The sequence below is a fragment of the Portunus trituberculatus genome, chromosome 27 (assembly GCF_017591435.1).
Source record: "Portunus trituberculatus isolate SZX2019 chromosome 27, ASM1759143v1, whole genome shotgun sequence".
Taxonomy (NCBI): domain Eukaryota; kingdom Metazoa; phylum Arthropoda; class Malacostraca; order Decapoda; family Portunidae; genus Portunus; species Portunus trituberculatus.
The window spans coordinates 14801799-14825612 of record NC_059281.1 but is presented as its reverse complement, the minus strand read 5'-3'; the positions used below and the strand labels follow the sequence as shown (position 1 = coordinate 14825612).

The 23814-nt window shown below is 45.7% G+C and overlaps 2 protein-coding genes across 2 annotated transcripts; both read right to left on the bottom strand.

Annotated features, from left to right (window-relative positions):
* Positions 1–571: 571 nt before the first annotated feature.
* LOC123509470 (mucin-12-like) lies at positions 572–16299 on the bottom strand. Its single transcript, XM_045263758.1, has 4 exons — positions 16090–16299; positions 7494–7698; positions 5438–5710; positions 572–5336 (listed from the first exon to the last, which is right to left on the bottom strand). The coding sequence occupies exons 1-4, from the start codon at positions 16297–16299 to the stop codon at positions 991–993; spliced, it is 5034 nt and encodes a 1677-aa protein (XP_045119693.1). The 3' UTR covers positions 572–990.
* A 4143-nt stretch (positions 16300–20442) lies between these two features.
* Positions 20443–23250, bottom strand: LOC123509469. The gene is made up of 2 exons (XM_045263757.1): positions 22785–23250; positions 20443–22140 (listed from the first exon to the last, which is right to left on the bottom strand). Exon 2 carries the CDS (start codon positions 21019–21021, stop codon positions 20443–20445), a length of 579 nt encoding a protein of 192 aa, XP_045119692.1. The 5' UTR covers positions 21022–22140; positions 22785–23250.
* Positions 23251–23814: the final 564 nt, after the last annotated feature.

Sequence of the window (23814 nt, the reverse complement as noted above, 5' to 3'; positions counted from 1 at the left end):
GATCTGTGTTTCACTAACTTTCTGGTAATCATGTGTGTGTTCATGTTTTTCAGAGGGTGCTGATCAGGTCTTGATGATGAAGGCCTTCTAGTTACTATCAGATGACAAAGACTGACTGGTGTGAACTTTTGAGCAGCCTCTGTCGTCATGGAACTTTGCAGCAGCGAATCATGACATCAGGTGAGGAAAGAGATGTTTGTGTCATGGCTTTATACTTCAGTAGACATGATGTTCATACACATGTTAGACTTCTGAAAACACTGATGTCAATATTTCACTGAGGAGTTTTATTGTTATGCTGTGTATGAATGAATCATGTGCAGATGGTAATTGTATATTTCTCTTGCAGCTCAAGACAGTTGTCTTTGATTGGTCGAAACATTTTGTGAACTCAAGCATGGCCCAATATAGAATATTCTCAAAAAATTTCTGTGAACTGTGCTATTTTTTTTCAAGTAGTATTATACTATTTCACTTACATGTTTGTGTATGTATATATTGATTTTTTTTCATGAGTTAGTAAGTTTATGATATTTTCATATATGCAGTACTTGGGAAAAGGAAAGCATGGTCAATTTTGTGAGTTTTTTATTATTTTATTTTATTTTTATATATATATATATATATATATATATAATATATGGGTGGAAGAACTACCGAGTTTTCTTTGTCCATCTATCAGGTTTGCAAATGTAACTTAAAGTAACACATGCATGCCTTGTACATATGGGCATTGTAGAGAAATGTTTGTCTGTTTCAAACATGGACCAAGATATGCTCTTATGCTGTTGCTGGCATGAGTCAGTCAGCATTCATCATAGAGCAGCTGTTGAATAAAGGATTAAGGTTTGGGATTTACAGTTTCAAGTGAGCAAATGACATCTGAAAATTGTTAATCAGTGAATTGACAACAATATAAGTTATTCTGTAAGAGTTGATGCTTGATGATGGATGCTGTAACTGTTCAGTATTTGTGGAGATGGTAGGTTGTTAACAGTGCCTATTGTATGAAGGTCTGCACTGTCTCCTGTTGCCAAGGTTGTCGACCATAACCCTGCATACTATAGTGATGTAGGTACAGGGATCTTCATTCTGTCGAGAAATGTGTCTGTCATTCCAGGAATTACTTTGCATTCTTATTGGATTTCGGTTCCAAGAACCTGCAGTGGATGAAACTGAGGCTCTGTCTCTACCATTTTGCCAGCCACTTTCCAAAGGTGCACCTGGCTGACCTCTGTGTGAAGGTCTTGTATGTCCTGCTGCTGGACCAATACCCCTCTGATGATGGTCTGTTGCATACCTGTGGTCTCCTCGCATGGAAGGATGTTGGCCATGAGCTCGGTACTGTTGGCGGCGATCACCCCCACTCAGAGTGAAGTGGACCCCCGGCACACCACCTTCGCTGGTGAGTCTCTGTGATGCCTGCGAACCACTGACAGATGCAAAAACCATGCCTGAAGCAGATGAATGTGGTGTGAGGCGCATTTGTGCATTGAAACCTTCCAGCTGAAGCCGGGAGTTGCCCTCTGCAGGCATGACATTTCTCAGTTTGATGTAACCTCTAAACCCAGCAGGAATTTTGTAACCAGGTGCCCCTGGAATGTTCTGTCCTGGCTGAATGACTGCCCCAGGTCGCCGCTGCATCACTGATGTGTCCATTCCTGGGTTGACTGGCATTGTTATGACATTGAGTATGGGACCACCTTCACCATTGGGCAATATCTGAGAACTGCCAGGTTCACCAGGCACCAAGGGCACCCCCATTGCCATTGTCTGTACTGATCCCATGCTGTCCCTGGCCCCACCTGCTGCTTCAAGGACCCCGCTTTGTGAGGGTCTGGGAATAGAGGGCTGATTGGTTTCTCTGTGGTCTGAATGTGGAGGCAGAGCTGGACTGTAGTCTGGAATGGGCAGTGAGGCAGGACCATGATGCTGCTGGGGACTGGGGAATGAACTTTGGACTGAGGACTGAGAGGGAGTGTGATGGTCTGGTGTTAGAGGTTGACCTGAACTTGGGTAATAAGGAGTTAGGGGGTAGTCTGGAATGTGGTCTGGTGTTCTGGAATAATCTGGAATAACATGGTCTGGCAGTGGGTCTGAGGTGTAAGGGAATCTTGGAGTGGTGGCATGTGGAGGTGTGTCAGACTGGCCTGTTCCTCTGGACTGATTTGGAAGGTGTGGCAGGGAGGGGTCTGGTATTTGTGACTGGTGTGGTGTGGGGGGCTGATTTGGTGTTTGGGAGTCAGGGATAGAGGGCTGGGAATGGTGTGGGGAGTGGGAATAATCTGGAATATTGGGCTGGGAATGGTCTGGGGAGTGGGAATAATCAGGAATATCAGGCTGGGAATGGTCTGGTGTGTGAGAATAGTCTGGAACATCAGGCTGGGAGTAGTCTGGAATACTGGGCTGGGAATGGTCTGGGGAGTGGGAATAGTCTGGAACATCAGGCTGGGAGTAGTCTGGAATACTGGGCTGGGAATGGTCTGGGGAGTGGGAATAGTCTGGAACATCAGGGTGGGAATAGTCTGGAATACTGGGCTGGGAATGGTCTGGGGAGTGGGAATAACCTGGAATATCAGGGTGGGAATAGTCTGGAATACTGGGCTGGGAATGGTCTGGGGAGTGGGAATAACCTGGAATATCAGGCTGGGAATAGTCCAGAACACTGGGCTGGGAATGGTCTGGGGAGTGGGAATAATCTGGAATACTGGGCCGGGAATGGTCTGGGGAGTGAGAATAGTCTGGAATACTGGGCTGGGAATGGTCTTGAGAGTGGGAATAGTCTGGAATACTGGGCTGGGAATGGCCTGGAGACTGGGAATAGTCTGGAATACTGGGCCAGGAATGGTCTGGGGAGTGAGAATAGTCTGGAATACTGGGCTGGGAATGGTCTGGAGAGTGGGAATAGTCTGGAATACTGGGCTGGGAATGGCCTGGAGACTGGGAATAGTCTGGAATACTGGGCTGGGAATGGCCTGGAGACTGGGAATAGTCTGGAATACTGGGCTGGGAATGGTCTGGAATATTTGGCTGGGAATGGTCTGGAATATTGGGCTGTGAATGGTCTGGAATGTGGGATTGATTGAGGTCTAGGAAGTAATCTGGAATATAGGGCTGGGTATGATCTGGAATATTGGGCTGTTCTGGAGAGTGGGAATAGTCAGGAATATTGGACTGGGAATGGTCTGATGAGTGGGAATAATCTGGAATGTCTGGCTGGGAATAGTCTGGTGAATGAGAATAGTCAGGAATATTGGGCTGGAAATGGTCTGGAGAGTGGGAATAATCTGGAATATGCTGGGAGTTTCCTTGGGAGTGGGAATAATCTGGAATATCAGATCTGTCTGATGAATAGGAATACTCTGGAACATTTGGCTGGGAATAATCTGGTAAGTGGGAATAGTCTGGAATACTGGGCTGGGAATGGTCTGGGGAGTAGGAGTAATCTGGAATATCAGGCTGGGAATGGTCTGATGAATGGGAATAATCAGGAATACTGGGCTGGGAATGGTCTGGGGAGTAGGAGTAGTCTGGAATATCAGGCTGGGAATAGTCAGGAACACCAGGCTGGGAATGGTCTGATGAATGGGAATAATCGGGAATATTGGGCTGGGAATGGTCAGATGAGTGGGAATAATCAGGAATACTGGGCTGGGAATGGTCTGGGGAGTGGGAATAATCAAGAATGTTGGGCTGGGAATAGTCAGGTGAGTGGGAATAATCAGGAATACTGGCCTGGGAATAGTCGGGAATATGGGTCTGGGAATGGTCTGGAATATTTGGTTGGTCTGGGGTCTGTGAATGGTCTGGAGTTGCCACGGGCTGGTGTGGTGGCAGGGCGGGAGTTGTGGTCTGCAGGTGGTGGACAACAGCTGGGGAGTGGCCCTCTGTCTGGTCTAGGTGGGGGTGCGGCAGGGGCGGGGGCGGGGCTGGCGTGGGGTACAGAGTGTTGAGGTCCAGCTCCAGAGGCTGCACGTGAAAGACCTTTGGTTCCAGGTCCAGGTACGGGGAGTCATAGTCGATTGTTGTGCGATAGTCAGTTGGGTAGTCAAAATTGTAATACGTGGATGGGTCATACCTGTAGCCCTCAGCCAGTGCATTCCAGTCACTGCCTTCAGGAGGCGCCCCTCGTTGCCCATGGTAGTAAGTAGCACTGTCCACCTGGCCTGCTGCCTGAGGGGCCACCTGCCTTCCGCCACGCTCCTGCTCCTGGTACTCTTGTTGAGCCACGCGGCCAATTTCGCTCTCCCTAGGAGGGTCTCCGTTGCCGCCCACCAAGCCTTCCTTGGCTGGCACCGCCTTGGTTTCTGGTCGGGTACGGTGCGGATCTGGTGGGAGATGGGTTGCTTCCTGCGGCAGGTATGGCTGGTGCACTGTCTCTATGATGCTGTCCACCATGTCTGACATATCCATTAGCACGTGACTCTTATTCTTGGCATTCTGTTCCTGCGTCCCTTCGTTTTCGAAAGAGGGTTGGGTTTGGTCGTGGTTGGCTGAGTGAGGCTCCTGCATGGTACTAGAGTGTGCTGTGCCTAGATATGAGCCGCGCTTGGCCTGGCCGCCCAGAGTGGCAAGAGTAGACTCCCCATCAGGGGTGGAGAGAGCCGAGGCAGTACCGTGCTCACCGAGCTCCGTCTGATAGTGAGAAGTGGGAGTAAACTCGATCTGTGCGTGGGTTGTGGCGGCGTCGGGAGCTCTGGCTCGGGCATCAGCTGAGCCGCTCCGCTGGTCAGCACCCACAGTAGAGGCGAGAATGGGATCATTTGCTCCATGGTGGTCTGTGACTTGTGCTTTGGAGGAAGAGTTGTCTCCAAGAATGACCGCAGCCTGGGTCACCTTGCCTCTACTCAGGGTCACAGCTGATCCGTCCACGCCGCGCATGTTGCCCGCCACTCGAGTCTGGCTGTGTCCACCTCTGTTCAGGGCCTCTGCCGTGAAATAGCTTATGGGATCAACTATTCCTCTGTGCCCCACGTCCCGCTGAAAAGCCTCATCGAATATGGGCAGCTGGTCTCCTCGCCTGGCATGTCGGCGCCGACTTTGGCCCCTGCTTTTTTCCCCCCTGTCCTCCCTGGCATCGTGTCTGTGGAATATCTGTCCGTCCTTCACAATTGTGTCAGAATCAATTATGCCATTGTGTCTCGAGGTCAGGCTCTTCAGAGCAGCCCGGTTGAGGGGACGTACGGCTTCTCCTGACACAACCTCCCCAGGACGGCTATCAGAGTTACCGTAATCCCGTGGAGTCTGGCTGTAGTCATTAGGTCTGGCAGGTGAAGACAAGAGAGGCGCCTCCTGCTGCTGCTTTTGCTTGTTTGCGTCTGTGACATCGCTGATGACTGCAAAGACACATTTGAGTGATGTACATGCTCTAGTGAAGGTGACACGAAAAACAATCACTAATAGTGGAAATAATTCATTAAAAGCATGAAAGACTCACCATAAGAGGCTCTAGCCGTGTCACCCACTCCAGCGGGCCGCGCGGCGGAGACTATCTTCTTTCTTCTTTCCTTCTTGTGCCTCCTGTTACTTTTCGCTTTTCTTTCAGCTGTCGGTCTGGTGCGGGATCTTCTGAGGGACTTAGTCTGGTGGGGGGTGCGTGTGTGGGTGAGTCTGAATTTCCTCCCGCGGTGAGTTTTGTCATTTGGCGGTGATGGAGCATGAAGGCGTCGAGAGTGGTAGGTGATGCTGTGTTTTGTCCTGCCGGCGTGGACTGCTGGGTATAGAAGAGGCATTTATAATATCCAGCACACACACACACACACACACACACACACACACACACACACACACACACACACACACAGAGCGGAAGATTTGGTGTGTGCTAGAAACAAAACACGCGAAGATTGATGAGCTAGATAAGAGAAGTACAAAGACGCGACACTACTAACTCGCTTCATTCCTATTTCAATGATTGACAGGAGCCAATAGACAGGAGCACACACGTCACCAGCATTCGATGTAGTGATGTATATAGCACATATGTAGAGCAGGATAACGCTGTTCTCTTCGTATCAAAACAATGTAACTGAAGAAACGTGAAATAAAACGGAATCGCGTGCACTGTGAATGAATACTCGTATCTGTGACAGCTCCCTCAGGCGCCTCCACTTTGTCCAAACACTTCCTGGGGACATTGACCTCTACTGCACTTTTAACTCATACCTTAACGATGAGAATAGACATAAAAGGATCGAAGGTACATGATTATTTGATATCTGTCAGGAGACTTAACGCTTCCATTCTTTAGCCTCGAGAAAAGAATCTTATAGAGAGAAGGAACAAATGGAGAAAGTTATACATTGGAAGATAGTTTGCCTGAGGATAGTCAGAATAAAAAAATTTGCGCATGGAAAGGTAAAATATTGTAGAAGAGAGAGAGAGAGAGAGAGAGATAACATGTTTAATCTATAGATGGAACGAACGCTTGAAGAAAGACAATAATGGAGGAAGAGTTGAAGAGGAAACAAAATGAACAAAAGTATGAAATGCATTGGAAGACAGAAGCATTGAGCTCCTTCAGTACCGGGACGCATTTTTACCATGAGTTTTGAGTATGATTAAACGATTTTTTATTTATTTATTTTTATTGACATTAGGAAGGGTTTATGAAGGTCAGAAGATTAATGGCCACAATGTTCACTATTTTAAATTCCCCACATAAGTTTTCTGAAGGTGTATAAAATCACCAAATAATAAGCAGAATGAATATGGAAATGTGTCATGGTACTGAAGGGGTTAAATGTATATACGCGATAGCTGCATGGTGGGTTATTTTGGACATTTCATAGCTTATTACTTTATTTCCATTGCTCAGTCAGTTACCCACGAAGGAAGAGATTAAAGAAAAAGCTTAGTAAATAATAAAAAAAAAAAAAGTAGCTAACTCATCATTTACGGCGTTTTTTTTTTTTTTTTTACCTATAATTAGTAAGTTTTATTGACAAAAATTATGCATGTTTACAGTTAAGAGGAAGTTACAAAATTCCCATTGGTGCAAATATAGAAGTATACTTTTTTTTTACAAACACAAATCAAAATGCTGTCACCTGAGTATTCATTTAAGCACTCATTAACCCCTTCAGTACCATGACGCGTTTTCATATTCATTCTGCTTAATATTTGGTGATTTTATACAGCTTCAGAAACTTATGTCGTTAAGTTAAGACTCTGGCCATTAATTTTCTGACCTTCATAGACTCTTTCTAATGTCAATAAAATGGTTTAATCCTATATAGATCTTAAGCTAAAAGAGTGTCCCAGTATTGAAGGGGTTAAGTGAAATAAGAAAAAAGTTAAGGAGGAGCAAACACCGTGTATAGAAAAATGAAAATTAAGAAACCATGGAAAAAAGAAAATGGAAAAGAAAACGGATATGCATAAGGCCATCGAGTTATTTTAGGCATGTTCTCATTTTCCATGCATCGCTCAAACACGATTCATGCGCAAATTCGGAAAAAAAGCGAAAAAAAAAAAAAAAATGCAACACTTACCTGCCGGCGGGGGAAGAGGGAGTGGTGAGGGGTTGACGGGGGTGGGAAGCTCAGGTAGTGGTGGTGGTGGTGGTGGTGGGGAAGTGGGCGCTGGAGCGAAGACCTTCCTGACGGGTCGATCACCACTCCATCCCGCCGCTAGTTGTCCTCCTCCTCCTCCTCCTCCTCCTCCTCCTCCTCCTCCTCCCGTCACCTGGGCTTCCTGCTGGGGATACAAAGGGGAAGAAGGGGAAAGGGGGATTATATTGAGCCTGACGTGGTGTGTTGGGGAAAAAAAAAAAAAAAATTAAGCCACATTTTGTAGCATATACGCGTGTTGGTTGTTGTTTACTACTATGTGTACTGTTGTAGTGTTGTTGTTGTTGCTTTCCCTTTCTTTCTCTCTCTCTCTCTCTCTCTCTCTCTCTCTCTCTCTCTCTCTCTCTCTCTCTGGAGTCTGTTTTCTATGCAATTATGTAATTTTTCTTCCTCTGACCTGTTTTTTTGAATAATTAAGTCTCTCTCTCTCTCTCTCTCTCTCTCTCTCTCTCTCTCTCTCTCTCTCTCTCTCTCTCTCTCTCTCTCTACTGCATCATATAATGCTTCCAGATTCTTCGTTACGTGTGATTAAAAGATAAAAATTATACGTATCTCTAAAGTATAATATGATAAATTTTCTAGGTCATGACAAAGAGAGAGAGAGAGAGAGAGAGAGAGAGAGGACTCTTGGGTAATATTTGGGATAAGGAACCAGACAAGGGAAGGGAAACGGCAAGATGGGGCAGGGGAGATGGAGGGAGGGGAAAAAAGAGGGAAATGAACGTGAGAGGGGAAATAATATCACCAACATGTTGTCTCGAGTGAGTAAAAACGTTAATGTAAACACGAGGAACATTATTATTCTCTCTCTCTCTCTCTCTCTCTCTCTCTCTCTCTGTATATTCTATAGCTAATTATCATATTCAAAACCGTAACTATAATCCATGTGTTGTTTTTTTTTACGGAAAGAACATCAACCCTGCTTGCTTTAGTACATCACTGCCTGCTAATCATCATATTTCTCTGCAGTTCCCCTTTCCCCCCTGACAGAAGCAGCAGGGAGGAGGAGGAGGAGGAGGAGGAGGAGGAGGAGGAGGAGGAGGAGGAGGAGGGGGGAATAGAGTTATGGTGGGCCAGCTTCTCATACAAAGCTCGTGTCGGGAAGCAGAAATCTCTCAGATGAAGAATTGATGCATGATACTAAATCGATAATCTTAGCCGGAGAGAGAGAGAGAGAGAGAGAGAGAGAGAGAGAGAGAGAGAGAGAGAGAGAGAGAGAGAATGGGGGGTATGTACCACTCTACGTATGGTGATGTAAGAGATAATTGTCTCGAAGTTGTGAAAGTAAGGTGTGTGTGTGTGTGTGTGTGTGTGTGTGTGTGTGTGTGTGTGTGTGTGTGTGTGTTTGTGCAAGGAAAGTAAACCACGTGAGCCTATGGATGAGTGCAAGTGGAAGAGGTGGAGGTGAAGAGGAGCATATGGCTAGTGTGTGGACGAGGTGAAGATGGAGGAACATATGTGAAGTGATTGAGTGTGGCTGTCACGGTAATAGTTGTGGTAGAAGAGAGAGAGAGAGAGAGAGAGAGAGAGAGAGAGAGAGAGAGAGAGAGAGAGAGAGAGAGAGAGAGAGAGAGAGTGCGTGGGGGAGGAGACATTGCACAAGGTCGTGGTGATGGTAGTCTTAAGCGGTGGTGGTGGTGGTTGTGGTGGTGGTGGTGGCGGGGAAGTGGAGTGTGTGAGGGAGTGGTGGTGGTGGTGATGGTGCAGAGAGCATCGACCGTAGCGAGGTCAAGTTTTGCTGCTTGTACTTGTGTTGTGTTGTTGTGTCACTTGTATTACTTGCTACTGGAGGGAAATTCTCGTGTGTATGATTTGTTTCAAGTCAACCTATAATAGGATTCTGTTTACCTGCTTCTATTAAACCCCTTCTCTATTCTATCTATCCATTACTATCTCTCCTTTTACTAAACCTACCTCTCTTTCTATTCATGTGTCAAGGAGAGTGAGGGAAATTATATTATCTTCTCTTTTTTCTCAGTATTTCCTCTCTGAACACACACACACACACACACACACACACACACACACACACACACACACACACACACACACACACACACACACATTCCACTGATTTACTGGTGTATTTGGAAAACTATTTCTAGACACGCTTATCTCCTCCTCTCTCGTTACGTTTCTTGGCGTGTCCTCTTAAGATCAGATTTCCTCGCTGATACACGTCCTCTGTGTGTGTGTGTGTGTGTGTGTGTGTGTGTGTGTGTGTGTGTGTGTGTGTGTGTGTTATTTGTTGCATATTGGTGCACAACAAGAAAAGATGAACATAAAAGACGTATTTGTGCAAGTCAGCTAGTCAGTCAGTCAGTCAGTCGGTCAATCAGTCAGTCAGCCAGCCAGTTAGTAAGTCAGTCAGTCAGTCAGTCAACCAGTTAGTACGTCGGTCAGTCAGTCAATCAGTAAGTCAAGCAGTCAGTCAGTCAATCAGCCAGTTAGTGAGGCAGTCAGTCAGTCAGTCAGCTCACTGTATGCAAATAAGTATGTAAATTGATTAAATAAAAGTAAGAAATATATACAGGCAGGAAGGATGGAAGACAGTGCAGGAAGGAAGGAAGGAAGGAACGTTTATGGCTATTGAAACGTTTCGCATCTGCGAGCATCTTAACGTTAGTAGTCATGCATGAAGTTGTTGAGGCGAAGTACCGTAACAGACCATGAATAACAATATAACATAGATGTAAGTGTCTGTGTGTGTGTGTGTGTGTGTGTGTGTGTGTGTGTGTGTGTGTGTGTCAGAGGAGTGTTGAAAGGCCACCTGCATTATTGCTATACTTCCACTACACCCCTTCCTCTCTCAGTCTTGCCTTCTCCCGCATTCTGCGTTACCAGGATAGCCTGAGTCATATTCTGAAACGGTTTGCCTTTTCATTAGGACTGTTTTTAAAGGCCACGGGGATGCTTGCTCGAGTTTTCATATGTATATACCCATAATCCTTTTTAAACTATCACTGTAACCATGAAATCTCCCTTGAAAATCTCTATAATTCCACTACAATCAATTGAAAAGTGCGTATCCAAGGTCCTTATTCAGAAACGCTTTGCTCTCTCACCACGACTATTTTCCAAGGCCACAGCGAAATTTTCAAGAGTGTTTCTCTAGTTAATAATGTAAAAGTCTTGTCACTCTGCCTCTAGAACTATAAAAGCACCTTAAAAAAAAACTCGTGTAAATTCAAATAAACCCTCTTGAGATAGTAGAGGTGAAGCACAGACGTCTTTTACAATAGGAGCCGAAGCCCACATTGTGAAACGCTTTGTTCTCGCACCGCTGCTGTTTTCAAAGGACACAAAAACGATAATAGTCAGATTCCCAAGAGTGTTTCCCATGTCGATCACGTAGAAATTTTGTGAACATGTAAAAACGTGCAGGATTTCTCACCACGGCTATTTTCAAAGGCTACAAAAAACGGTATTAGCTGATTCTCAAGAGTTTCTCCTGCCAGTAATGTCGAAATTTTGTTAATCTCTCACTAAAATCACAAGAAAACACCCTAAAAACCAAAGTAGCATCATCATTGCATTGGAGGAACGGCGTAGAAGTGTTTCGGAATATGACGTGAGGCTGAGACGTTTCAAGAATACGGTGTCCCAGTGTGGCCTGAGTGACGCCTCCCAGGGCAGCTCTGACTAATGACTCGCCCGCCGCCCAGACCCCCTCCTCATGTGCTCAACTCATTTCCTTTATTGCACTGAGCTCAACACGGCTTCTATTTTCGTCGCTAGTGTCATGCTGCCTTTTCTTATGGTTATTATTATGAAAATTACCACCTTAGCGTTCTGCGTTAAGCCCGTCAAGTTTTCTCCGCTGTGGTTGTTACTCGAGGCGCTCAGGCATTGTGTTGGCGTGCCTTGACTATGGGGGTGCTCTCTCTCTCTCTCTCTCTCTCTCTCTCTCTCTCTCTCTCTCTCTCTCTCTCTCTCTCTCTCTCTCTCTCTCTCTCTCTCTCTCTCTCATTTTGATTCTTCCGTGTCCCCTTTTTCCAATCTTTCTTTCCCCTCAATTTAACAATCCCTAATTCGCTTTTATTACCCGTATTAGTGTGTGTGTGTGTGTGTGTGTGTGTGTGTGTGTGTGTGTTTTGTAACGCGCAAGTATTTCATCATTGCTGGGGCGGGACGTGACGGGACGGGGTGACGTAGGGCAGGGTGAGGTAGGGAGTGACAGGGCGGGGCGGGGCGGAGCGGGGCGGGGCTGGTTGGGGCGTCTAATCCAGATGGTCCACAGACTCCCGTGGGGTTAGGTAACACTAATTTGGCTATAACATGAACCAGCCACCGCCGCCCGTGGCCCTACGACCCTCACTGCTACTACTGTTGCTCCCAGCGGCCCTCTATCATATTAACATGGTCACATAAACCTGAATTTGTACTCGGGACTGTAGTTAAGAATGAAGGAAGAGACGTGAGGTGTTGAGGTGTTGATTTGAGCACGGTAACCGCTAAACTCACACATGACACACCGCTGGCTGCTCATGTCACGTTGTTCTGTTGCTAGTTATATATTTTGAAATGTTTGGTTCTTTTAAAACAACTATTTTCAAAGACCATATAAGACGAATCAGATCTTTATGTTATTTTTTTTTTTTTCAAATCTACAATGCGGAATATTTGCTAAACCATCTCGAATCACAAACACACCGTCGAAAACCCACAACAACCCCCGCACTGAAGCCTGCTAAATAAAAGACACGTCGCTGAGATATCTTAGGAATAGGGTCTATGTATAACACCTCGCCACGTCCCTCTTCGCCTTTCCGGGAAGTATAGAGTGTCTGGGGTATGCATGCGGCGTCGGCAGTAAGAGTGATTTCCTGATAACGTCGCCAAGAGCCGCGTCAAGAGAGCTGACGTGCGGTAAACCATACGAGCTGCAGTAACTTCTCACAATAGGCACCTCGTTGCTATACTGCTGAGGTGGCGCTGTTTGTCTTGCTGAGTTCCGGAAAAACAATAGCAATACGTGAAACAACGGCGGCGGCGCTGAGCTGACGTTGCACACACACACACACACACACACACACACACACACACACACACACTCACACACACAGAGGTGGAGTTAGTAAATCGCACAGAGGCGAGGACAGACACGAAGGTTTCATCGCTGTTTATGTATGACCCAGCACTTCCCAGAATAGAGTGATAGATGTTTCCTTCTTCCGTGGGTAGATAAACAGACAGACAGGCAAACAGATAAACAGACACAGACGCTGACAGATAAAACAGATGAACATATAAATAGTAATAGATAGATTGATAGATAGATATGTATTTAGATAGAGATAAAACAGACAAACATGTAAACTAATAGATAGATAGATAAATAGATAGATAAATGGACAAACAGATAAACATGAAACAGTTATAGATAGATATGTAAATACTAAATAGATAAACTGATAGACAGACACACAGATAAATAGTCAGGTAGATAGACAAATAGATAGACGGATTGATTAAAAGACAGATGCTAGCTTCGATAAACAAACGGAGAGCATAAGAGCAATAGTGAAGATAGCAGAAGCCAGCAGAGCTCCTTGTATACACTGTAGTAGCACGTCCCCCTCGCTAGACCCTGTCGTGTTGCACTGACCTCGCTATCCATTTAATATTCACTACACTAAATATTGATTCTCTTCAAAAATACTAGAATTAAACACTTTCGCTAAAAAAAAAAAAAAAAAAATAGATGAAAAAGAGAAAAAATATATAAAGTTATTAAATTGCGCTTCGTTACCGGAATAAAAAAAAGAGTTGTTTATTGTTGTCAGTTAGTTTGTTTGTTTGTTCATATTTCCTCACGCTTATTTACGCTGACTCATGCTCCTTCATATTTATTCACCCTTACTCATGTTTCGTCATGTTTATTCACACTTACTCACGCTCCTTCATTTTAATTCACGCTCACTCACGCTTATTCACACTTACTCACGCTCATTCACGTTTATTCACGTTAATTCATGCTCAGTCACGCTTATTCACACTTACTTATGCTCATTCACGTTTATTCATCTTAATTCACGCTCAGTCACGCTTATTCACACATACTCACGCTCATTCACCTTTATTCACTCTTATTCACACTTACTCACGCAAATTCACGTTTATTCAGGTAAATTCACGTTCACTCACGCTTATTCACACTTAGTCACGTTCCTTCACATTCATTCACTTTAATTCACGCTCAGTCACGCTTATTTACACACACACACACACACACACACACACACACACACAAGCCAGAGGACCAGGGTTCGATTCCCCGGCCGGGTGGAGATATTTGGGTGTGTCTCCTTTCACGTGTAGCCCCTGTTCACCTAGCAGTGAGTAGGTACGGGATGTAAATCGAGGAGTTGTGGCCTTGTTGTCCCGGTGTGTGGTGTGTGCCTGGTCTCAGGCCTATCCGAAGATCGGAAATAATGAGCTCTGAGCTCGCTCCGTAGGGTAACGTCTGGTTGTCTCGTCAGAGACTGCAGCAGATCAAACAGTGAAACACACTCATTCACGCTTGCCAACACTAACTTACTCACGCCACTTCACACCTGTACACACTCAGTCACGCTAATTCACACTTACACATACGGTTACTTACACTTACACTTACGGACATTCACGCACACCAATACTTACCCACACATCACACTTACGCTCTTTCACTCTTACTCACTCTTACATTTCCTTCCATAGTCACGCATGCTTTCCTTAACTCACGCGTCACGCACTCACGGAGAATTGCAGATGTTCACGCTAGCGGAGGAATTGCTGTACTGTTTCTTGTATAATCCCTTCAATAGTGGGACACATTTCTACCTTGAGTTTTATGTGCTATTAGACCATTTTATTGACATTAGGAAGAGTCTATGGAGATCAGAAGATTAATGGCCACAGTCTTCATTATTTCAATCCCTTCAGTACTGGGACACATTTTAACCTTGAGTTTTATGCATGACTAGATCATTGTATTAATATTAGGAAGAGTTTATGGAGGTCAGAAGATTAATGGACACAGTCTTCACTATTTTAATCCCTTCAGTACTGGGATACATTTTTACCTTGAGTTTTATGTACGATTAGACCATTTTATTGACATTAAGAAGGGTCTATGGACGTCAAAAGATTAATGACCACAGCCTTCACTATTTTAATCGCCCATCATGAATTTCTGAAGCTGTATAAAATCACCAAATAGTAAGCAGAATGAATATGGAAACGCGTCATGGTATACTCAAGGGGTTAAGTTTCCCGTTTGATTCCGAGACGCGTAAAGTTGGAGAAATATCACCATTGAATCTACACAGTGTTGAAAAAATGTATGAATTGTGTCGCCACTAGATAAATAATGATAATAATGCCGCACCTTTCACGCATTCATTGTATAATCTCCACTGGTCACGTGATGAATTTGCTTTTAATCTCTCTCTCTGTCTCTCTCTCTCTCTCTCTCTCTGCTCAAAGGTAACCCGCGAGTAACAAAAAGAGTAGAATTAATGAAAAATAAGGGGAAAAAGAATAAGAACGAATGCAATATCAAATACTAGAGTGAAAAATCTGGATATTGCATGCAGGGAACAAGGCCAAGGAGGAGTGGACCGTGATTACAGAGAAAGAGAGAGAGAGAGAGGGGAGGGGATGGTGGGAGGGGGACTTATATAATGGCTCTGACTATAAAAAATCAAGTGAAATGAAGTCATATGAGATTTATATGTTCAACTTTTTAACAAATGTTCCATCACTGTCTCCTAGTTTAACGTAACTTAACCCTAACCTAACCTAACCCAATCCAAAACTAACCTAACCTAACCTAACTTACCCTACCCTATCCTACCCTAATCTAACCAAAAAAATAATAGTAGTAATAAAAAGACTAACTGTACCATCGTCAAACAGTAACACGTGAACTTAACTAGCTTTATGCACCACCGCTCTATACCTGGAGCACCACCTCACCCCACCGCCCCCACAGTGCAGCACATTAGAGAGGCATGCTTCACCTCAACACACAGCTGCTTCAAACTGGCATTCCTTTCTTGCCTGCCCGCCTTTCCTTCCCTCCTTCCCTCTAGTAGCTCTTAGTTCACCACCACCACAACTACTATTACCACTACCACTATTACCACGGTCACCAGAAACGCTTTAACAATATTATCACCAGTGCTACTACTACTACTACTACTACTACTACTACTACTACTACTGTAACTGCGACATCACTTCTATCAAAGTCAACACCACTCCTGCCACTATCTTTACTTACTCCACCACCATCACCATCACCATCATCACCACCACTACCACTATTATCATCAGTATCATTCTAATCACCACCACCACCACCAACACTAACCCCCATCACCACCACTGCTACTATCACCACCACCATTACCTCCACCACCGTAATCTGCGGCGCCCCCTGCCATAAATCCCTACCACTCCATCTGCCTCTTAATTCAGCCGGGGGAAGGGTGTAGGAGGGGCGGCAGGGAGTGTGGGGGTTTATGTATACCTTCTGTGTGGCAGTGGGGATGGCCAGCGTCCCCTGCAGGAGTGGCAGAAGGAGGAGCAGGAGAACCGCCCTTGCCATCAACTCCATAAGGCTTGTTCCCAGTGAGACAGCGACTTGAGGACTGCCCAGGCATCCACAACTGGTGCCCACGTACCCCACTACTCCACCCACCCACGCCCGTGTCCTCACTCCACCCACCCACCCGCCCATTCGTGCAACTTACCGCCCCTCCACTCCTACGCTCATTTGTTCTGTCACTGCTTCACACACACACACACACACACACACACACACACACACACACACACACACACACACACACACACACACACTTTTTCCCCTCTTTCATATTGCTGTGCCTATCCATGTCTCTCTGTTTTCGTCTCATCCACTTCCTCATAATCATCTCCATTTTCCCATCCACTTACTTGCGTTCTCATTCCTCCCTCCACTTACCCTCCCGATTTAACATTTATCCTTCTTATGTGTCCCTGCGTTGAGATCACATCTTGACACCACTCCACCCATATCTTACACACACACACACACACACACACACACACAGCACGCTCGACTCACAATCGAGAGGCCCGGGTTCGAGTCCCGTAAGCGGCGAGGCAAATGGGCAAGCCTCTTAATGTGTGGCCCCTGTTCACCTAGCAGTAAATAGGTACGGGATGTAACTTGAGGGGTTGTGGCCTCGCTTTCCTGGTGTGTGTTGTGTGTTGTGGTCTCAGTCCTACCCGAAGATCGGTCTATGAGCTCTGAGCTCGCTCCGTAATGGGGAAGACTGGCTGGGTGACCAGGAGGCGACCGAGGTGAATTACACACACACACACACACACACACACACACATGTACGCATCTTTTAAAATCTTACGTCAGTCTCCACTTAAATTAAACTCGGACATGACACAGAGATAGTTTAAATTAGGAACTAAACTAGCTTAACCTATCCCTAACCTAACCTTCACTAAAGCAGCTTAACATAACCTCTATTTTTCTCATATGCTTCTAACCTCGCCAATTTTCTCCCACACACTTTATCCTCGTTCACATTTCCTGCTTCCTTGTTTCCCTGCTTGCCTGCCTCCCTCGATCTCTTCCCCGTCAGCTGGTTCTCGTGTCCCTGCTCCTCTACCTCTCATTCCACACGCATGCTGATCGTCATATCCCGCTGGCCGGGTAATCTCCATCGTCTCGGATTTGTGGTGTTCGCGTGGTTATGATAGGGATGGTGACGATGATGATGATGGGGATGATGAGAAGGAGGAGGAAGAGGAGGAGGACAATGATGGTGATGAGAGAGGATAGGCGAGGAGGAGAACGAAGGCGAAAGAGGTGGAGAAAAAAAAAACGAGAGGAGATAAGAAAGTAGCGAAAAACCACGACAAATATCACTATTGATGTTAAAGGAGAGAGAGAGAGAGAGAGAGAGAGAGAGAGAGAGAGAGAGAGAGAGAGAGAGAGAGAACGGGCCGAGGCTGGAAACATTAATTAAGGAAAGATAATCTAGTCGTCGATATTCGATCATTAGCTGAGACCGGTGAACATCCCTAGGGAAGAACCAGGTGAGGAAGGCGTGCGTGGGGCGTGGGGAGCTGGGGAAGTGTGCTGCGGGGTATGCATGGGGCGTGGGGAACTATAAGGTGAGTTGCAGGGCGTGGGGAGCTATGAAACGTGCATGGGGCGTGGTGGGGAAGTGGGGGAGGACTGCTACAGGACGTATGTGGGCGTGAGAAGTTAGAAGGCGTGCTGTGGGGTTTGTGTAGGCGAGTGTAGGCGTGTGGAGGAGTAGTGCGGCAGGAAAGCGGGGACAGCTTTCCGTCACAGTGCCTTATTTTGAAACGTTTGATGCTCACACAAGGGCTATCCAAAGACCAAGAAAAGGCCTAACTTACCTTGAAGGAGACCAATTTAACGTATCTAAGTAAATAATAATGGTAGTATTGTCTCTCCTTTAAACGTTAGGCTAAGTTTAAGTTCAGTAAGATTTTTTTTTTTCATGTAAGAGAGAGAGGGCCAGCCAAGGGCAACAAAATATATATATATATATATATATATATATATATATATATATATATATATATATATATATATATATATATATATATATATATATATATATATATATATACTTAGGTGCTGGTTCTCTAGAAGAAAGAAAAGCGTTAGCCAAAATTAAGGAACAAATGTCTTGATACCTCATTATGCTAGGCTACTTTAACCCCTTCAGTACCATGACACGTTTTCATATTTGTTCTGCTTACTATTTGGCGTTTTTATACAGCCTCAGAAACTTATGTGGGAGATTAAGTTAGTGACGATTCTGGCCATTAATCTTCGGACCTCCATAGGCTCATAATGTAAATACATTCGGCTAATCATACCCAAAAACTCATGGTAAATTGCGTCCCAATATTGAAGTAGTTAAGTTTGGGAACAAAATCGTATGAATCCTATATATAGAAGCGTCTCTTTAACCTCATGAAGCACGCTGAGAGCCTAAACTAGGGAGGGGAGGAGTGAGGGAGGAAAAACTTAGCAGCGTTGTGAAGGACTGCTGGAGGCGGGTACGACGGCGCGTGACTCTCAGCTTGTGTAGAGAGATGATGACTTTTCCAACCCCCTCTCGGCGTGTCCTCGCCTGAAGGAAGCGCTGTGTGCAGGGAAGCGATCCTAAACGTGACGTAATTATATCAAACCAGGAATCTCGCTGTTTCCTGAAGAGCGTTTGATCCTGCGAACTGACTACTGTGAACTGCAACTCTATAAGCTCTTTCCCATTCCCTCCCACACGTACGCCCACCCGCCCTTGGGAAATTCACGTCTATGATGCTTCTTTTCCTGTTCGCACTATTATAACATTTTACAGTCTGGTGAAAGTATAAATAGCAAGTCGGTTTTTTTTCCTTCTTTTACTCCTATTTTGACATATTTTACTACTTATTTTGTGTCTATTGTGTCCTGGTGCGATGTATGTTTCTGTTGCTGAACCAAGTATGATATCAAGTGTATACGTTTATCCTTCCTCTACAACGCATAAACTCTTGTCTGCAAACTATCACAATAAGAATCATGAAAACGCCATGGAAAGAGCCAATAACTTCCACTGCAGCTTGTTGAAAGGAGTTGAGATAAGAAGCTGAAACGTTTGATTGAGTGTGGGGAGCCCGTTAGTCACTGCCTGACACGTGCTGGGTGTTGCCATGCCGGGTGACGGAGGCTGATGGTAAGCTATCCTGTCTTCGTTTATGCGTCTCGGCTCTACTACTTTCAAAAGGTGAAGTCACACGTGTTTATGAAGGTGTTTTTAAAGCTTTAGTGGCACATTAACAAGATTTCTAAATTATGATAATGAGAAACACTCTTGAGAAGCTGGCTAATTATCTCTGTGGTCTTTGAAAATAATCAAGACGAGAACTAACGACGAAATCTTACTCGATGGTTGATGGGCCTTTGTTTGGCTTGAACCTCCTTGACACAGGAAGAACAAACAGCAGTAAATGTGTTGGTCCATACGAGGTTGTTTGTGACAGGCTATAGGCGCTATACACTCTTTCGTAATTGGTCTAAGGAATTCTTCATACGATATATAAGCTTAACTAATGGCTGCCGAGGTTGAGGAGAATAAGAAATGTATGACGTGAGCACCGACACTAGTCTAGCATCTAAGCCAGTAAAAATCTCTCTCTCTCTCTCTCTCTCTCTCTCTCTCTCTCTCTCTCTCTCTCAAGTCTTTAACGCATTGGCAGTAACGCGATAAGCAAATAAAAGCAGCTGGTGACGGAGTGAGTAAATAAATCTGTTGTACGTGACGTGCTAGGAGTGGTGACGTCAGGAGCATGGCAGTGTACACAAGCCTACGTACAACGCTAAGCCTTCGTGACACACATACATCAGCCTCGATGACCCGGTGTGTGAAGAAGCCCAGGGTCACCAACCACGCTGCTGCCCGGATCACTGCGAGGCTTACTGAATCGCTGAGTATATTGATCTCTCTATTTGTTTATTTGTCTATCTATTTATTCCTGTTTATTTAGAAGGCACAGAAAGCAAAGACGAAAGAGTGACTGGAGCACTGGTGTAACAAGAAACTGACGTGATAGTTGTTGTTGGCGCCGCATGAGTGACCGCCAAGCTGTGAGGAACATGCTGGCCCATAGCTTGGCAATGTATGGCTGCTGCTGTCCGCCGGTGGTGACGCGTGTCTCGCAGCGACAGTAATGCAGGAAGGCAAGCAGCGTCTGGCTGAGCGCGGCCACGTCTGTAAGCATCTATTTTTTTTCACCGTATCAGCAAGCAGCGCCATTGATAAGAACAGTTTACATTAGGGCGGTGAGGATGGCAGGACTAGCAGCGGGGGGTGGGGGAGGCGTCCTCAAGGTCTCCCAGCAGGGCGCCATGCAGAGTGTTGTAGACCGTCACCTCATCATTGTAGGTTTGTTCAGCTTCTAAGTAGTTCAATAGATATTCCGGCAAGTAATCTGTCTGGCCCAGCATGAGGAGGATGCTGTCCAGGACGCGCCCTACGGCCTCGTCCCGCGCCACGCCCTCCTGCTCTAGCAGACACACCACCGCCGTCAGCATCGTGGCCCCCACGAGGGGGTCCTGGTGCATCACCACTCTCTCCACAAAGTGGTCCTGCAGCAGGTCGATCACCATCCTCGCGCCACGCTTGCGGAAGTCCCTAATCATCTCCGTGGTGTAGTTGAGGGCCGGCAGTTCGTGCAGCACGCTGGAGGACAGCTCCGTGAAGGCACGTGTGGCCTCCACGCAGTACCGCACAGTTTCTGGGCCTATGTAGGTGTTCATGATGGGGCGGCAGCGCGTGACGCAGACCAGCAGGCGTTCTATGACGCCCTGTGCCGCCTGCACTACCTGCCCCTCGAACTTGATCTTTCGCAGTTCTCTGTTTTTTGTTTTCGACATGTAGATATCTTAGTAAACTTTTTTCATTATTGTTTTTAATATTTGGATATTTTGTTACGATAATTTTTATTACGATCATATTCTTGCCTCGTGGATACCCGTCATAGTTCACCGCCAAGCTGACCCGCACCCCACGCCCCGCGCCCCGTGGCCCGCGCCCCGCACCCTGAATGCATCCATCCATTCACTTGAACATATTTTCATTAGTACAATTTTGGAGTTCAAGAAGGGAACTAATGCAGGATCAAACATATTATTTATTGATATCACCCGTTCCCTGTATGAAGAGAGAGAGAGAGAGAGAGAGAGAGAGAGAGAGAGAGAGAGAGAGAGAGAGAGAGAGAGAGAGCGTTTTACTGCTCTGCTAATCATCCACCGCGTGAGAATTGCACATTTTCCCCCAACCGTAAATATAACTCTGAATTTCATACAAATCCTTTACATATTTCCCCACATTTAACTGATTATGAAAATACAAAACACACTTAAATTCATGGCCATCCCTTTCAGAGGCCCAACTGCACCACAAATACTTTGTTCATGGAAAGCGAAATATTTTGTCCCCACCGCACCGCACCATGAACACGAGGCGGCAAAGAGTGTGCCCGGAATGAAGAGAGAGACTCGGTAAATTATGAATATAGCAAAGGACTAAAAGAGAGTCATGCAGGCCTTGTATACTATAAATATACAAGTATCACACACACACACACACACACACACACACACACACACACACACACACACACACGTGGTGAGAAACAAAAAATTATATCAGCATCAGTATCAGTAGTCGTACATCATCAACACATAGCCAAATCCATAGGAGAACCCTTAATCCTTTCTACTCCCTCCCTCCTTCCCTCCATTGAGTTACAAAGCAGTGCCTTCCTCCTTCACATCTGTCCTATTAGACACTACAATCTCGGGCTGTGGTTTCCTGTTCCTGTGGCCAATGCACATGATGTCCGGGGAGTACCGCTTGGCAAGGTTGCGAATGAAGGTCGGGCAGGCGCCGTGCACTTCGAAATCCTTGCATGGGCAGATCTGTCTCTTGAGCTGCTCCCTGTCAGCCTCCGTGGAATAGCGGTTAGGCAGTGACCCCATATGATGCACCTCCTGAGAGAGAGAGAGAGAGAGAGAGAGAGAGAGAGAGAGAGAGAGAGAGAGAGAGAGAGCATTAATTTTGAATGACCTCACCAGTTTTTCTTCAGGACTAATCTAACTTCCCCACGTATCCTCACACTTTCTCTCTTCCCCCTCTCTCTTTCTATCTCCACACACACACACACACATACACACACACACACACACACACACACACACACACCCACCCATACACACACACACCCACCCATACACACACACACACACACACACACACACAAGCCAGAGGACCAGGGTTCGATTCCCCGGCCGGGTGGAGATATTTGGGTGTGTCTCCTTTCACGTGTAGCCCCTGTTCACCTAGTAGTGAGTAGGTACGGAATGTAAATCGAGGAGTTGTGACCTTGTTGTCCCGGTGTGTGGTGTGTGCCTGGTCTCAGGCCTATCCGAAGATCGGAAATAATGAGCTCTGAGCTCGTTCCGTAGGGTAACGTCTGGCTGTCTCGTCAGAGACTGCAGCAGATCAAACAGTGAAACACACACATACACACACACACACACACACACACACACACACACCTCGAAGGCTCACTCACTCACTCACTCACTCACGAACATTCTCTCACCAGCACATCGCTTAACACACCCAAACTTACAATCTTGCAAAAAATGGTGATGCTGAGAATGGTTCTATTGCAATCGGTCCTCACTGACTCGGCGTCTGCTTCCATCCACATGAGCAGACTGGCCAGGACCCACAGAGGCACCACATTACGGGGCTGCATCCTCACACTGAAAGCCTTGAATGTGCTGGTTAACCTGACTGTACTATGTTGCTTTCAGGGTTTTTTTTTAGACGTGATGGTAGTCTTTATTTTACTGACGTCTTGAGATTTTCTTCTTGAGAACTTCGCTAACCTTTTCTTCCACTTCTCTTGATGATTTATCTTCAAGCAGGGCTACAGCACCTTTCCCTTCACTGCGAGACTTCCCGACTTCCTTTCTAACTTCGGGACTTCCTCTTTTCGACTTCTCTTTAAGGCTGGTGATGAAGAAGCAAGTGAGTGTAATGCTGGGCAGGCGCGTGGTGAGTGAGAAGTTCAGGTGAGGGGAAGCAGAAGAGTTTACCTTACTATTGTGGAAAAATTGCCTACGCTAAGCTATATCGTTTTGTAAATAATAGCTGAAACGTTGCGAAACCCTCTTGCTCAAGGAAGGGGTGATGGAGAATGGGAAATGTGGTGGGGGAGAGGTGTGTGTATATGTTGAGTCAGTGATTTGTTGTGGTGTTTTGTTTACCTATTGTGCTCTCTCTCTCTCTCTCTCTCTCTCTCTCTCTCTCTCTCTCTCTCTCTCTCTCTCTCTCTCTCTCTCTCTCTCTCTTATACACGAAACTTAAAAGTCTTCTTAATTTATAACTCCTCTCTCTCTCTCTCTCTCTCTCTCTCTCTCTCTCTCTCTCTCTCTCTCTCTCTCTCTCTCTCTCTCTCTCTCTCTCTCTCTCTCTCTCTCTCTCTCTCTCTCTCTCTCTCTCTCTCTCTCTCTCTCTCATGTTTATCAATTATCCGTGCCTCTCATCCTTTCCGTAACGAGTGTGTCCTCAGTGATAGCCAGCCATCAGCCTCGCGCGGGCCGGGCGTATAATGAGCTAATAACATATCATTAGATAAACGTGCATAAATAAGT